Source organism: Centroberyx gerrardi, chromosome 11 (genome assembly GCF_048128805.1).
Source record: "Centroberyx gerrardi isolate f3 chromosome 11, fCenGer3.hap1.cur.20231027, whole genome shotgun sequence".
Taxonomy (NCBI): domain Eukaryota; kingdom Metazoa; phylum Chordata; class Actinopteri; order Beryciformes; family Berycidae; genus Centroberyx; species Centroberyx gerrardi.
The window spans coordinates 22,339,814-22,357,141 of record NC_136007.1 but is presented as its reverse complement, the minus strand read 5'-3'; the positions used below and the strand labels follow the sequence as shown (position 1 = coordinate 22,357,141).

Genomic DNA, 17,328 nt, shown 5'->3' with positions numbered 1-17,328 from the left:
GTTCCTTGTTATATGTTTGTGTATTTATCCATAAGACAGTGGCACCCACTGTAGGCCTACATCTATCCTGCATTTCTCTTGCGTCAGCTTCATTTTCCTATAGTGAAATATAACTGGAAAAACCTGTTGTGCAATATGGAAACAGAAGAAAAAAACAACTTTATAATGCATATTAATAAATATTCTTTATTTAGTAAATTTTGCACATTGCGCTCTTAACATCACACCCAAATTCTTATTATAAATGGATGTTTCTTCTCTGTAAAATCTTTATATTTAGAATTTCTGTACACATTTATTGGTACAACCTTTGCCACTACATTGAAGTGTCACAGAAGAGAAACAAAATGGAAACAAATAAAAAAAAAATGGAAATAAGACTACTAAAATTTATCCCTAATGTCACAGCTTGCAAAGCTTGATTACCAATTCCACTGTGCTCTTAACCAACAGCCCTACAAGAGACCAACAACAAATAGCTAGGTTTGGTCAAAGAACAATTACAGATGAGAAGATGACCGAGAAATGGGATGGGAAGCGTGTTTGTGTGTAAGAGCAAAAGAGAGAGAGAGAGAGAGATGACCGATAGAAAGTAAGAATCACATTTACTTCAAAGGAAGAAATAATTGAACAAGACACTAAATTTATTTCTGAATTTTCTCTTTTCTAAAGGTGGCGCAGCAGTGGTCATGAGTGTTTTCCCACAGGAAGATTTCATGAGTGCGGCTAGTTGACGCTAGCGGTGGCTAGCCACTCTCCACCACAGACCGGCTTACTCTGCTCAGTGGTGCGGCAATACTTGGTGAATTTGTCTTTCAGGTGCTGTCGGTACTGGTCACGGTTGGTGTAGAAGGACTTGTTGCTTTCCACAAACGCCTGGATTTCATCCTGTGTCAGACAGTTCTCTTCATCTGAAGTCACTTCAGAATCGTCCTGTATCAACAGCACAACCGCAGCACAAAGTTACTTCAGGGTCAGAATAAAAACAAGCGCACTAAAAAAATGCTAAACAGGTTGGTAGACAGGTAGATAAAAGTAAAGGCTAAAAAATAATTAAAATCATACAAACAATACAAGCTAATAACATCATTTTCTAGCATAAACCACTGAATCTTTTAAACGACATGTCTCACTAACCAGAAGTTCCATGAGACTTTTCGCATTTGCCTCTTGAGGCCCCAGATGAAGGCTGAGGCTCTTTTGATGTACTGCCCATGGTAACCGAAGTGCAATGCTGGCAAACGTATTGCCACACAAGGAGGAAAATATTTCTTTGGTTCGGCAAGTGTGCGAAGTCGGACTGTGCCCCCTTGTGTTCCCATCTGTCGTACAACCTTCACCTTTTTGTCCCTGTAGAAGTATGCATACTTTAATTGATATACAAAGAACATTGTAGAGTGCATTCAGCGTGCAAAGTTTCATTTTTCCCCTCACCTGATCATTGCATAAGCCCTTGCCCTTTCTTTTCTTCTTATTATTTTTGCACTTAGTGTTTTCTTCAGAGTTAGCCCAGCAGTCCACGCAGCTGTCCATTCCGTCCTCCTTGTCTTCAGCACAGTGGTGTTCTCCTTCAGAGGGCAAAAAAACGTGACAACAAAAGTGTGAGACAAGAGATTAAAGAGACTATACTAGTCTCTAGGGCTGCAGCTATCGATTATTTTAGTAATCGAGTATTCTACCGATTATTCCATCGATTAATCGAGTAATCGGATAAGAAATACTTTTGCTTTATTAAAGAGCAATAGTAAATATACAAAAGAGAAAAGCTGTCCGCACGAAGCTGTCCATACGACACTGTGATTTACTGAAAACGAGGTGAAATAATTATTATTATTGATATTTATTACTAGGCCTAAATATCATACAAGTTCATAAGACTGGCTAATGTACATTTATTTACTATGTTGAAGGGTTGCCCTACACCTGCTGACCCTACTCACTGCAATCAAACTAAACTGAATATACCTGCTGTATTGGACTGGTGCAATTTAGGCTCCAATTGCTACTTACACCACCTGATATTTTGCTTTCTGGGGTATTTTATGCATCACTGTGAGGGGAGTAGGTGTGTGTGTGTGTGTGTGTGTGTGTGTGTATGTGTGTGTGACTATCATAATAATAACATGAATGAAGCTCAGGCTTTCACAAATTGACTGCAGCATTTTATTTTCTGTGGTTATTTTCTTGAGCAAAACTTAGCTAACTTAGGGACATCATAACTAGCCACCATATTGATTTACGTTCTTAACTAGCCATTACATATAGCCATAATTAACGTGCATTCTTTACTAGCCTTCATCTCATCCCGTTTTAATATTAAGTGCTGACTCCGCCCACCCGGGCCAGTTTCGGCATACGCCGGTAGCAATTACAAGTGGACCCTATCCTACAGTCCCTGCTCTCAGCGGAGGGAAGGAGCTACGCTGTGTGGGAAGCGCTGTGACCGTCAGACCTCTCTGGATTAGACAAGCAAGTAGTGAAAACCGGCATCAGCCATACTAATTTATTGCCAAATGCTTTGGGATTCAACACATTAACATTGCTTCCCATGGTCAGAAAAAGTCGGCAGATTTGTCGCTAGTCGCTTTTGAGAAATAAAGTCGCCAGGGGGGTCTGAAAAGTCGCTAAGTCTACCGACAAAGTCGCCAAGTTGGCAACACTGGATCCAAAACTTTGGACACTTTCTGTCATTTTCTCTGGCCTGTCTCTTCTCTTCGCCCCTCGCTATTTTCTCTCTCTTTCTCCAGCGCGTTGTGCAACAGTAATAATCATCCGTGCGAAACACTGAGCGTGTATATAGTTATATGGATTAAACGAAGCTTCGATGCAAAGAATTTGCATCGATGATTTTTAGTAATCGAGTTACTCGAGTTTCTCGAGGAATCGTTTCAGCCCTACTAGTCTCTTTCAGTTCTAAGTCCTCGGCGTCTCAGAGCTGTTCGAACCGGACCTGCTTCGTCGTGGTTGCAGATTCCCTCGGTGCAGGCGACGTCGGAGCCCTCTCGCGATCCCGTTTCGCTGCCCTCCATACTTGAGGAGTAGCCACAGTCACTAATGTTGCTGTGGGGGGGCAAATCTGGAGACACATGCAGATAAAAACAGACCGATCCCGCTTAGCTCAGTAACTTGTCCTCGCATCCGAACATCATGGCATTGGTAGGGCTGATCTCACAATAACTTCAATGGAAATATTAGCTTAGCTTGAGGTGCTGTCTGATGGGCATCGTTACCTGGCTTGGTGGTGTCTGGGCAGCTACATGAAGTGGTTCCATTGGCGGCGATGCTCTCCTCATTTCCAGCCTCCTCCTCCTCATCCTGGCTGCCACAGCCCTTGCAGCCCTCCACATCCTCAAGTGAACCCTGCAACACCGGAGGGGCCAGAGGTAAATACAGGCATAGGAATCAGATAAGCTGCTTGGATGCACTATGAACGTTTAAAGGATACGGCTGGTGTTGGCACATTTGTTATCGTCAACAAATCCAATGAAAATAACAAAATCAACAATTCATCTGCTCTACTCCCATTACTTTCCGACTTCCCACGTTCCCTTTTTAGCCTTCAAAATGGAAGTCATTGGCTCCAATTGTAAGCTAAAAACCTTTAAATACAGCTCACAAAGACATAGTCTCAATTTTAAAAATCACTAACTGTTACCATGAAAACTCAGGCTATTGTAGTTCCTACCAAATCAAATTCAAATGGGAACAAACTTTTCGTTGCTACGGAACTACTTTCCTGAGATGGACAACGTGTTTACGGTCGGCTTATTAAGTTGTTTGAGGAAAAAGTCGGCTGGCCCGGTGCATCGCAATGATGAAATATGCTACCCAGAGCAACGGCATGGCTCTTTGATGTGTTTTTAATAGTTTTTTTAATACAATGGAGTTCTATGGCTACTGGGACATGGCTTCATTGGGCATCGGCTACATGGACGAGACTTGTTAGCAAAACAAATTCATTGCTGATTTTGTTATTTTCATAGGATTTGTTGACGGTAAGAAATGCATTAAAAAACACCAGCCTTATCCTTTAAGACCTGGTTTATTTTCACAATGACATAGTGCTTTAAAGAATATCACTAAGGCTCTTGAGCAGATTGGCAGTATAAGGGCCGATTCACATGCAGCGCTCTAAAACGCTTGGAAAACGCGAGGCGCGCTGAGTGGACAGTGAACACAGAACGTTTATCAAGTGCGCTTGGACGGTTGCGCTACGGGTGCGCCTGGCGTTGCCAAGCAACCAAAGACAACAACTTCACACGTTTGTTAGTAGTTATCTGAAATAACGGATTACCATCGCAGTAAAACTGTCGTAGTAGCTTTACTTCTTGATCTACATGTGGAGCAGAAAGATCTCGCCATGAATACATCCCTCTCTCTTTTGCTTTCAGGCTATGTGACATGCGGTGCACATGTGGTGTTCCAAAAAGTTGAGATGTTTTCATCTCAGTGCGCCATGGTCACGGTCGAAAAAAAAGGCGCATCGAAACGCGTGCGCGTCGCGACTGCATCGGCCTCGCGTTTTCGTGCGTCTGCCGCGTGCCCCCATTGAATGGATTTGAGAGCGCAAAAGACGCGGCATGTGAACCGGCCCTAACAGAGGAGTGCAGGGGCAACTTCCTGTCTGTGAGTTCACTGTTACTTCCTGGGGTGGAGGATTACCTCATCCAGACTTTTCTCCTTGTCCTCTGCCTCCTGTTCAGTCATGTCAAAGCCACACTTGTTTTTGCGTCTGTTCTTTCGCTTTTGCCTCTTCTTCTCCTGCTTCAGCTCTTTTGCCCTCTCCTCCTCAGACAGCTCCTCCACAAACTGCTCCAGCCGACTGATCCCCTGCATCTTCTCCACAGCCATCTAGAGGCACGGTAATAGATACATTAGTGACATAGTGAATCGCACAGCAATAATTCATTCATCATCTGATAAATCCATCTTATCGGCATTACACATTCACTGGCTTGGAAGGTATGTACCTCAAAACTCTTGCGTAGTGCATCTATTCCCAAGTAGAACAGCATCTGCCAGGTCTGCTCCTCAGCTCTTAGTTTCTGCCAGATCCTATGCAGCCGCTCATAGAGGTGGATTCCCAGACAGGTGAGGACTTCCTCTTGTGCAATGTCAATGGTCTTGGCGTGCCTCTCTCTGCGTCTAAAAAACACACACACACAAAAAACCCCATCAATTAGATATAAAAATACTAAGAAACAATCATGGAATGGCAGAGGGCGACTGAATTCAAATTGACCTTGTGACTGAGGAATGCAAATGCTAGAAGTACTTTACTTACTCATAGCCCCCTGCAAACTCGGGCTCCGCCCGGCCAAGGAGGTGGGCGATGAAGTCGGTCTCGCAGCACACGTGGACATGGCGTTCGTGGGGGCAGCAGCACAGTCCCTCATACAAGGCAGCGCAGTAACCCTTCTCTTTACTGCAGTCCAGCTCCCCCACCAGGATGTTGTACGCCCTAAGTACTTTATTCTTACAGTCAGTGCAAAACCTGTAGGCAAAAAGGTAATTCCTCTTAAATCTCAAGCACAAGATATAACAGAGTAAAACAAATGAAGCATCTTTGAAATTGACGCTATGACACATTACCTGTGTTTGCGTAAGTATGTCTCCAGCGTCTCTAGGAGACAGGCGTTATCGATGACGACGACCTCATCCCTGCACTCCTGAGACATCAGCTCCCACACATCCATCCAGCTTCCTCTGTGAGCAAACCCACAGCTATTAAAATACCGGCATCAACAAGCACCAGCAATCATCATCTCTTAAAAGATAAACGAGTAATTCTGGCAAATCAACTCAGCAACAGCTCTCTTTCTCTCTCATGTCTCAAACTCCTACCTCAAGGTGAACCTTCAGCCTTCACAATGCAGAAACTGTATAGTCAACAGTATAGTCACATCACTTAATAAAAACTAACATGTCTGACTGAGGTTGTTTGATAACAACTGTGATACAAAGGCCCATTCCCGACATCCAGACGCTGACTTTGAAGCGTGCTGCTGCTACCGTAGAGCCACAAGACCCAAGGCCTGCACCACACAGACTTTACAAGTGCTGGATGAGGATTTCAATAATCTGCAAACTTGAGGACTTTAAGAGAAAGAAGTATCAAAAGATAACAGCGGAAGTGGCAGGAGATGGATATGTGGTAATGACTTAGCCTAGTTCATTTAACAGTATAATTCTCACACTAAGCTACAAGCCCTACTAGGTTTAACATGGGCCTGGGTTGTTACGTTATACCATTATATGCAGAAATGCGTTCTATATTTTTATAACCTCTTGCAGGTCAAGACTGATGTAAAACTTGGGTGTAACTGGCTTGTTTAACTGTTGTTAACAAAAAGCACACAGCAGTGCAGTCGGCCATAAAGTTTTACATCTGACTGTAAAACCAGTTGCGAATCAGTATTCATGTAATAAGATATACTGCCTAACTGTAGGGAAATGTTTTTCCAATGTGGCTTTCTGATCTAAAAATTAGATTTGGCCAAACTATTCTACCAAGCAATGTGCTCTCATTCACAAGAATGGTGCTGTAAGAGCATATGTATGCAACTAGGCTACACGCTGAACCTGTTTTAAAATAATCTCACCATTGGTCAGAGGTATAAAAGTTTCCATTTCTTGGATTTGCAAAACGCTACATCCACCACCAATACACATTTTTTGGTATAAATTAGTGGAATGTTGTACACATTGTAATGTCTACACCCAGGCAACTCCCACAAAAGCCATAAATAATTGTTGAAACACCCCATATTGTTCTGTGTCTAACTTCTCATTTAAGTCATTCAATATTGATAAGATAATAGCACAAGTAAATTGCAGTAGGACTAAACAACAACCAGACTGAAACTGATGCTTGTGCATGACACTGACTGTCCAGGACAGGCTGCGGTTTGGAGGGTTTAGTATCAGCGTTACTAAGAAAATGAAATGTGTCAAATGGTACACAGTGACGACGGCACTAATACAGAAAAAGTAGTCTGCGTATCATCAAGCAGTACAAAAAAGGTCAGTGTTATCATCTTTACATGCACTCTCTTGCCCATGTCTCCTACTGTCTTTCCAAAATGCAAAATCCGTCACTGTTCATCTTAAATAACATCACCATGACGGCTATCTCAGGATTTCCATAAATGTTAGGGCTAAATTCCATTGTGGTAAAGCAGCTTAAGCATAGCCGTTACATTTTCTGCCTTTCTTATAGGGTTCACAGCACAAGAAGAGAAAAAAGGAGAGCACTGCGATTACGGCATTCCACAAAAACTCAACATCATAAGCAGCTTATGATGTGAGTCACCGCTTATAAGATCTCAGAACAGGAATACAAATCATATTTCTCCTAATTTTTCTCTCTTCCTGATTCATTTTTATTTTAGATGTTTATTAGCTGTTTATTTTCTTGGCTGAAGGTCATACGTGGGGTAGGGTTGTCCCAAAAATTTCTGACAACCACAGATCCTTGCCCCCACTAGACTAGCAAAACTGACCACTTAAGCTTAAGACTGTGAGGGCTAAGTCTGAGTCTGGGGGTTGGAGAATGGGCTAAACTCAGTCTTTTCTGAAAGCACAGGCTCTTCTGCCTTCCTGCAGGGGGACTCAAATGGCCCAAAGGAAAAGAGGATGCTACATCTGTTTTCTGCCACGGGTCCTACAATGTCTTTCCCAAAACTTACCACTCTCTCTGTGCCCCTTTCACTAAGGATTCATGGAAGACAACTCAAAGACACTTAGTTTCTGGGTGTGGGTGGAGTTACTATTGGACTTGTCAAATCTAGCCTCTAAACAATAACATCCTGGATCTAGTTAAAAACAAATAAACAAAAAACAACTGATGCAGTAGTTGGAAACAGAAGTTATACGTTACTCACCCCAGAGGTTTGGGTTTGTGCGTGTCTAAGGAGTGCAACTGGCATCGTTTGTTCTTTTTGCTTTTTGGAATGGCATCAATCATGTCATTCAACTTTGACCTATAAAACAAACAAACAGATAAACACTGAAGCCTGCCATTCCAATAATATTTCTAAGCTTTACTATTAATAAAGCAGTGTAAGTTGTTTTCATTTGCTACACGTTGTGAGACTTGTCGTAACTGACCATCCTCATATTAATCAGAAAATGAAACTTAAAAACAGAATTGATGGAGTTCAGTCTAGATAAGTGACCATGAAAAGTGTCTATCAAAGCCAGAAATAGAGTGTAAGCCAGAGAGCCCAGACTGTAATCTGTGAAGTCAAGAAGAATCATTTTATGGCTCCATTTACAAACCAACACGAAACAAATGACACTGTGAGAGTACTGAGGATGACTTCCCTAGAGTATGTGTATTGTCTGATTCAGAACTGTTAGAGCTACTATGAAATAAACATTTGATTGTTAAATGTCATATGAATTAGAGGTCGACCGATAGTGGATTTTTAAAGGCCAATATAATAACGATAGTTTGGAGCAGGAAAAAGCCGATAGCCGATTAATCGGCCGATATCCCCCCGCTCCCACCCCGTGAAAAAAAATGTGTGTTATTATCATCACAGAAGCTTTCTAGGTAATTAGGCCTATATTTGGGGAAAAAATGCAAAAACACTATATAATTTAGCAGACACAACTCAAGTAGCATCAAAGAAGCTACCATAATAATCTTATTTAAAAAGTGAATTACCCCTTTATCACCGCGACATCAGTCGGAGTTTGTGGTGTTGTCATGCATGACGTGCTTTACTTCCACAGTAATGTCAGCCTAGTCGTCTACTTTTGCATACGCCGTTTTTAATAAACCAGATTTTTGTCACTCCGAATTTAATCATTATTAAGAGAATATCCTGAAGTGTGATTTCATGGATTACATCGTTGGTAACAGAACATCCTGAAGTGTGATTTGGTGGATTACATCGTTGGAATATGTTCTACAATGGGCGATGCGCTGTTCTGTGGTTTATCACTGGCCAGGAAGGATTACTTCTGTTGTGCGGCCCGTTACATTGTTAAATGCCACTCTTACAAACCATTAATGTTCGTGCATATTCCCGGGGTAAGGAGGATCCTAAAGTGTGCGATTTCATTTCATGAATGGATAGTTACGTGGCTGGATTATTTGGAAGAGAGAACGCCAAATTGGTAAGTAAAGTAAAAGTTGAATGGTTTCTTTTCCTCCCTATCTGCCTGTCTTGTATCGTGAACAAGGAGCTGATAGTGTTGTGTTATATATTTGAGAGATAACTTTTGTGGGGAGAAATAAACTGAAAACGGGTCAGATATGACTTGAATGCCACTTGTCAGCCTTGCTGTAAAATCAGCTGTTCCAACGTTTACCCCGGGACCGCAAGGTTTAGCCCACATTTTCTAACCCTATCGCCAGAATAATGCGTTGAAGGTTTTTTCATGGAGTGGAGAATTGCTTTCTGAAAAAAATATCTCTGATGTAGTCTACATTGAAAAACGGAATTTAAAGTCTGTCGCGCATTTATGGCTGCCCCTCTCCCGGTCGAGTGCCAGCGCTCGTCTCATAAAATCAAGGAGCAGCAGTTATCTTCAGTCTAATGCATTAATAATGCCATACTATAACCAACAACCTTATCATGCTCATAATTTACGAATAAAGCTGTCTTAAAGTTAACCTACATTTAAATATGAATTATCTCAGGTACACAACGACATTACCTTGACTTTGTGTATGGAGCCTCCATGCAAAACGGTGATGTACGTCCCTGCGTGACCTGTGGAGGCTGCGCAGCCATCGGCCACTATCGGAGCCAAGTTCCACCGATAATCGGCCAAACGATTAATCGGTCAACCTCTAATATGAATATCTCTCTAATAGCTCTTAATACAACCCAGGAGTATTACAGTATGGCATAATACCATCTCAGCACTGGAAATGTAAACCAAAGCATAAAGACTGTATGAGTCTCACCCATGGATGTAGAAGAGGGTGTAGAGCTTCTTTACATCGGCCAAACAGGCCTTGGTGACAGAGAGCATGCCCGTGGGTTTCACAGTGAGGGGCTCCAGCGCAGGGTTCCCCGACTCCACCAAGTGGGAGAAGAGGCGCTCTACACTCCGTCTGCAGCCCACGCATGGCACCAGCTGGGATAACGCACTGAGCACCTCCCTGGACTTCACCATCATGGCAATATTCAAGTCCTGCTGCTTCAATTTGGAGTGATACTGAGGCAGAGGAGTGAAACATCTGTTACCAATCTGTTGACAAGTCATATGAAGGCATACCTTTCCTCTGGTCGGGCACAGTACATCGGGAAAAGACCACAAATCCACGTTTTCTTACCCCACTGGATGGTTAACACTAAAACCACTCACCTCAGCAAACTGTTTCCATTGGGAGCTGTTAATCTGGTGGCTGTCAAGGTTCATGACACTGTCAGAAAACTCCATCACCAACTGTGAACAAGATAGAGGGGGGACAACATCCAATACATTCAGTTATTGTACAGGTATTGTATATTAAAGAACGGCTCAGAGACTCATTCCAGCTGTGCTGATAATTGCCATAAAGCGCAACTATGCCTCCGATGTACTGCATCACCGTCACACCCATAATCACAGCCAAGATCACCTTCTTGGATATTACTGTAATATAACACAACCTGCTCCCCATAATAACAGTAAGGAATGCCCTCTAGGCTATCATTGCTATATCAAACAACCTGTCGTACCCGTAATCACAGTAAAGAATGTTCGCTAGGCTATTGTTGCTATATCATACAAGCTGTCGTACACATATTCACAGCAAAGAACACCTTCTCGGGTATTACTGCTATAAAAAATGTTCATCCCTAGTCTATACCCAACTCAACATCTCCGATATACTTTGCCATCTAGAACATTACCACTAAAACTATTCAGTCACTGTACAGTCAAGACATTTTCCCACGCAAAGGCAAAACAACTATGAAGAATTCCTATGCAGCACTGCTTCTAGCAGGTCAGCAGGTCAAATAGATCACAAACCGCACTGACATTGTTAATAGCAGTCATGAGCAGTCATGGGCATTGTGGCTCACTGAAAATGTCACGATTGACAATGTAGAACACGCTGATCCCTAATTTATTTGGCAAGACACTTTAAGTTTTTTTGTCATTGATCTACACCAGGAATAAACAACCATGTGCCATGCAGGTTATGCAGGTTTACATTCCAACCAAAGACTACATGAGTTGATTTTACTGATAAGTTCCTCCTTTCTGGTTGAAGTTGTGCTAATCAGTGAAATCACCTTCTGCAGTCTTTGGCTGGAATGAAACCCTGTATACTCTTGGCCCTCCATGGCACATGGTTACCTATCCGTGATCTACACGCAATGACTCATAATATGAAAGTGGATTTTTTTTTTTTTTTTTTTTTTTTACAAATTAATTAAAAATGAAATGCTGAAATGGTTTGAGTGAAGAAGTATTCAACCCCTTTGCAGTGACACTCAAAATTGAGTTAAGGTGCATCCAAATTCTTCTGAATGTTCTTTTGACTTCAGAAGAGCACAAAGCAAAGCAAAGGCTTTTCAGTGGCAGGGACTGGGAGACTCGCAAGGACAGGGGGAATGATGAATGGGACCAAATACAGGTAAGTTTCCAAGGAGAACTTGCTTCAGAAAGCTGAGGACCTTAGACTGGGGTGGCGATTTATGTTCCAACAGGAGACTGACCCCGAGTATACAGCCAAATCAACACTGGAATGGCTTCAGAGCAAGAATGTGAATGTCGGGGCGTCCTGGTGGTTCAGTTGGCTAGGGCCCATGCTATGTGACTGCTTCATCCTGGGTTCGAATGTGGCTCTTGACCTTTGTTGCATGTCATCCTCTGCTTGCTCCCAGTCTTTTGTGTCTCCACTTTGAACTGTCCAGCGAAAGCCCAGACTTGAAGACAGTCCCAAAACCCACATGTGCCAATCTGATACAGAGGTATCCAAGAAGTCCTGAAGCTGCACTCGCTGCCAACGATGCTTCTACAAAGCATCAACTCAGAGGGTTGAATACTTCTTTAAATTAGATTTTTGTATTTTATTTTCAATAAATTTGCACAAATTTCTAAAAACATGTTTTTACTTTATCATCATCTTTATTTCATTATCAATATTGGGTATTTGTGTAGACCGAAATTGAATCCTTTTTGTATTCAGTCTCCAACACCATAAAATTCAAGGTGGTTGAATACGTTATGAAGGTATTGTATACAGTCTGCGTCATCCCACCCCTACACAATAAAAGGAATTAGCTTAACTCAATTTACTTAGGCCTTCTCTTTTCTGTTGTCCTATAAATTGTACAACAAGACTGGCAAAATTGCCAGGATGTGGCACAGGGTGGGCAGTACATGTTAGGGAGGCTTTGAAAAACCTGACACCAGAGTGCTAGTAAGCAAACTTAGTGCACTTGGTTTTTCAAATGCTACATGTTAAGTAATGTCACACGCATGTTCTTTATGTTTTGAAGCCATAGAAAACACTGTAAAATTGTACACTACCAATCTAGCTTGTCAATGTGATCACCTCAATGCAAATTGGTTGGTGTCATTTCATTATCACGTAGCTAATCCAATCTTTTAAAATTGCAAGATGTTGTGACTTGGCAAACTTCGCAAAGAATCTCACTTTTCAACACTATATTTTCAGATTCTATGGACTTCAGATGTCATACTTAGAAACCTATATAAATAGAGTTAACATTATCTTTAAAAAAAATATAAATATATTTTTTTGTCTGGTCGGGTTTCTCTTGGACTGGGTATGCATACCAGGCCTATGCACTGGTAGGGGATGTCACTGATGCTTACTAGACTGGCATTCGGTGTGCAATTGCAAAGAGGTCAGTCATCAGAGCTACTATTTATTTTGAAGAAACATTTTAGTGAGTGATGTGCGGAAATTACATAATTTGAAAGATAAATCTGTAATTTTACTCCCTGAATATCATTAACACTATAGGACTCAGCACTCTGGTATTGGTCTGGGATTGGCAATGCCTTAGTCCTATCTAAACTTTTGCTATTGGTGATCAAACCAGTCAGAGAACCGAATTGACTAGCTAATACTTCACCTAAGGAGGCCTTGTTCAGTTAGCTAGTCCACACCTGTAATCTTCAGAGCACTGGGACTTTTTCCTGGTTGTCATACGTATTAAGGATAATCTGTAACTGTGGGGACATCTGTTTAGGTAGGTACAGAAATGCTTACTTACCGTGAGAGTATCATCAATATACAGCGGGATTTGTCTCGCCAGGAATGGGAAGTCTTCTTCACTGTCCCTGCAAACCGCTACCAGACGCGCCATGTCTTCTAGCTCCGGTTGTAGTGCAGCACCGCCTGTACATTACACACACACACACGACTGACCAAATCTGACATTCGCAGAGGCTACACCAAGCTAATGCTAATGCTAATGTATGGCATGTCATTTCGAGCGAGCTGCAACATAACGTTGTCACTGCAATAAAGACCAACTTTCAGATAATCTCATGACGTTACAACAAAGTACGAAATGCATTAGTGGATCCAATCATTCACTTACGCTGACAATATCTGATATTGTGAAACGGTTGCAATTACAGGTTTGTCTTGACCCAGATTTAGCTAGCTAGCAAAACGGACAAGGAAATGAGAGCTTAAACGGGGGCAAGGGGATGACATTTTAGCCAAGTCTGTAAGCATTGATTTGACTAAAATTATCTAGCTACAAGGACAGGTTCATCGTGCTAGCTTCTATCTGCTAAGTAGGTTAAACCAGCTACCGGCTAGCTAATTAACGTTAGCTTGCTAACTTCATTTATCAGCACAATTCTATAAAATGTGCAATACTGAAAAGCAATGGCTCGTAACCTTACCTGTGTAACGTTAATATTCTCAACGTTGACTATATACTACCGTTAACGTTACGTTGCTACAAAATTTGTGTTCCAGTTGTGATATAGTCTAAGCCCCGTCGACGCCAGCAAACTTGGCTAACTTAGTTAACGTTAGCCCTGCTACCCTAACGTTACCTGGCTAACTAGCTCACGTTAGCAAGCTCCATTTGTATGGCTGAGAAATACGGCTAATATAAAGTTAAATTGCGGTGACTGGCTAGTTAACGGCTGTCACTTTCATCAACTCGTACTATTTACCTTTTAAAATATTGACCATATTTAATCAAAGTAAGAAAACAAAGGGCCCGTGTTTGCTAAAATAAATCCGCCATTATATTTTACTCACCCGTTTTTGAAAGTTGCTTTTTTCAACAAAAATAAACAAGTGCGACGGAGAGACTACGGTGGCGGAATCTTCATTACTGCCTGACCTTTGCCCTCACCACGTAGACGCACGTAATGAGCTGACGTTCATGATGCATGTGGCCTCCAGGGGGCGCCAGAGTGGAGGCAGGTGGCAGGTGAGCGAGAAGCATCCAGCTGCATGGAGAGAGCTGTCAGAGACCTGTCGGCTTTAATGGTACAATCAGCTACTTATTTTTATGTTATTGAAGAGTTTGATCGGTAGATGGAACATGTAGTGCCATGTTTCTACAATTTCCAAATGCAGGCTATTTTACTCCAGTGTTTACAGACATGACATACAAAATTCATGTTAGCTCTCCTCCTATGAAAAGCTCAGACCTACTACTGACCCAGTCTTTAAAATACCATAGTAGGCCTGTGCTTTACAATAGGTAATATTATTCAGTAGTGAAAATGCAGTGATTTAACAAATTTAATTTGCATTTAAATAACATTGTCAAAGGTGAATCATTCAAGAACATTCAGCAATGTGTCCTGGCCACAGATGTATTTGTAATAGCCCATGTCCTCACTGGCTGTGGGACATCATTTTATTAAGATAAGCATATATGAGCATAAACATCACACAGCATGTACAAAGGTAACTTAAGCATCACAGTTCAAATCTTATGACATTAAAAAAAAATCTTCTCCATGTTTTAATTGCTCTGAATTCCAGTATTTCACTCTGCCACACAAAACATTTCAAAATGCATGAAGTGATATTGTAGTTTTGCAAAAGCAAACTTCACCAGAATTTTACTGTAATCCCACAGAGATGTAAAACATATATTACAGAGCAATTTGTGAACATGTATGACAGCAAAACACACACCGAAAATGAGTCACTGCGACTAAATGTGTCTACCAACACGTTGGTCAAGCCTGTCATTACATTTGCGAGCATGAAAAATAACAACTGATTCCTGCTGACCGCTTGAATGAGGCAAAGTCCGTCCACCTCGCTTCTCTTTTTGTCAGAAAGGGAGTCCGCTTCTTTTTTATACGAATTCCATGACGACGGTACAAAGTGACAGCCTGACATTCTTTTGAAATAAAGCAAAATCACATCAGCTACGCCAAGGCAGGACATAAAGAACAAGGACTGAGCGACATTCCAGATGCAGAAAGGTAGATTGGCCAAGCGGCGGGACACCGGCTCCACAAGCGCCTGACATGTGAACAAAGCAGCGTACAGCACGCCGCTTCCCAACAAGAGGCTGCCCATCGCTTTCAGCCACTCTCTGACTTGGCTTCTTGGCCGCATCACATACAGTCCGATCTGAGCTCCCGCCATGTAGATGGCGATGTAGCCCACGACGGAGAAGATGCCCTCCTTGTTGGCATGCAGAAAGTCCTTCTCTCTGTCGTCGTTGTGGATGAGGAAAGACTTGAGACCTGTTGTCTCCAGAGCATACTGGTAAAGACCGCCGATCAGCAGGGCAAAGACCCACGACTGACCGACTGGGAGTAGAGCCAAGAGCATAGAGGCCGCAACTCTGACTATGGCTAGTGTGAAGAAGAAGTTCCAGTGAACGCCGTATTCTGTCACATGCTCATGGTAGCCGGTCATTTTGACACTCGCCAGCCTTCCCATCCCCAGGACGACCAGGGGCCAGACAGACAGCAGCTGCTTGGTGACATGATTCATCTTGGACCCCGAGACGTTCTTTCTCCGTGCCTCTGGACAGACTAGGGCATTCGCAAAGACATAAGCTCCAACGCCAAAGTCCATGACCCCCGTCCCGTAGGTTTCGGTTTTAGCATACCGCCTCGGGAAGACGCTGAAGTCCACTGCCAGAATGCTGATGGCCGTTTTCACGTTCACGAGCACTCGAAAGATAGTCACAAAGGGGATCTGGTCGCTCTGAACATGGGTCTGGAGGAAGCTCTTGGCGGCGCTCTGCGGGTGGCTGTTGGTGCGATAGATGAAGCACAGCATGCACCCCGACACCAAGGCCAGGCCCATGATGACCTGGTGAAGGATGTCACTCAGGATGGTGCAGGAGAGGACCAGGGGGAGGATGACCGTGGAGAAGTCCAGGAGGAGGTGAGACATCCATGGGAACGGCAGCGGGAGACTCCCTGTGCCCTGATGATAGAGAATCAGGACCACCGCTCTGTTGATGAGGCACACTGGGGCCAGAAATGAGCCCAGGGCCACTTCCTGCAGGCTGGTCCCGTTCAGGTTGCTGACGAACGCCTCCTTCAGTTCCCGCTGAGACATCGCCTGCCAACATTCAAGTTCATTATTCACCACAACAACTGCAAGGCTGCTGAACAATCTCCCAGATCTTTCTAACTCATTCTTATTCTTAATAGTAGTAGTCACAGTCGCAGTAGTAGTAGCAGTAGTAGTAGCAGTAACAGTAGTCGTAGTAGTAGCAGTAGCAGTGGTAGTAGTAGTAGCAGTAGCAGTGGTAGTAGTCGTAGTCGCAGTAGCAGTGGTAGTAACATTAGTAGTCCTAGTAGTAGCCTAATAGCAATTATATTTTCAGATACTAATCTTAATGTGATTAATTTGAAGAACAGTAGTGCACTAGCTTTCAGCAAGCCCACTAATACTAGCCAAACCGGTAGGCTCTACAATATTACAGTCCTGGCAGGGCCAAGTCCAGTAACCTACAACGTTAACATCACGTTACCTGTCACTTTGTCAGTCGTGTTATATCAGTACTTACCACGGGCTTGTCTGAAAAGCGTGGTGGGATACAGATTCACTCAAAAATACCTTTTCTTTTCTTTTTTTTACTACAGCATTGCTGTTTACAGAGGCTTCATGTTTTCAGAAAGCTCCGCACACAACACTGGCGTCGCTCATTTCCGTGTTCTGCGGTTCCAATGCTGCATTCAAGACGGCTCGGATTCCCGGAAACTTCCGACTAACCGGGACTCGGAGTTCCCCGCAGCGAGCTCATGCGGTTCCTTGCGTCCTTGGCTGTGTTAGGGGGAAGTATTAGGCATTGCAAGGATCTTTTTTTTTTTTTTTTTTTTTTAAATCAAATCAAATCAATATTGCCAACAGTGCCTCAAAGTGTTGCTCGTGTATCATTGCCTTTA

The 17,328-nt window shown here is 42.7% G+C and overlaps 2 protein-coding genes across 4 annotated transcripts; both read right to left on the bottom strand.

Annotated features, from left to right (window-relative positions):
* Positions 1-199: 199 nt before the first annotated feature.
* On the bottom strand, positions 200-14,300 carry ggnbp2 (gametogenetin binding protein 2). 2 transcript variants are annotated; one of them, XM_078286587.1, is made up of 14 exons: positions 14,210-14,300; positions 13,200-13,324; positions 10,327-10,407; positions 9,923-10,176; positions 7,884-7,982; positions 5,593-5,706; positions 5,285-5,494; positions 4,971-5,145; positions 4,663-4,851; positions 3,231-3,360; positions 2,951-3,076; positions 1,435-1,568; positions 1,138-1,350; positions 200-933 (listed from the first exon to the last, which is right to left on the bottom strand). In XM_078286587.1, exons 2-14 carry the CDS (start codon positions 13,290-13,292, stop codon positions 727-729), a joined length of 2,025 nt encoding a protein of 674 aa, XP_078142713.1. In that variant the 5' UTR covers positions 13,293-13,324; positions 14,210-14,300; the 3' UTR covers positions 200-726. The 2 variants fall into 2 exon arrangements, with proteins under 2 accessions (XP_078142713.1, XP_078142714.1); XM_078286588.1 differs by lacking the exon at positions 2,951-3,076.
* A 154-nt stretch (positions 14,301-14,454) lies between these two features.
* LOC139913545 (glucosaminyl-phosphatidylinositol-acyltransferase PIGW) lies at positions 14,455-17,063 on the bottom strand. Of its 2 annotated transcripts, none has more exons than XM_071901591.2 (2): positions 16,950-17,063; positions 14,455-16,498 (listed from the first exon to the last, which is right to left on the bottom strand). In XM_071901591.2, exon 2 carries the CDS (start codon positions 16,493-16,495, stop codon positions 15,017-15,019), a length of 1,479 nt encoding a protein of 492 aa, XP_071757692.1. In that variant the 5' UTR covers positions 16,496-16,498; positions 16,950-17,063; the 3' UTR covers positions 14,455-15,016. The 2 variants fall into 2 exon arrangements, with proteins under 2 accessions (XP_071757692.1, XP_071757699.1); XM_071901598.2 differs by having other exon boundaries at positions 14,456-16,486.
* Between the last annotated feature and the right edge of the window lie 265 nt (positions 17,064-17,328).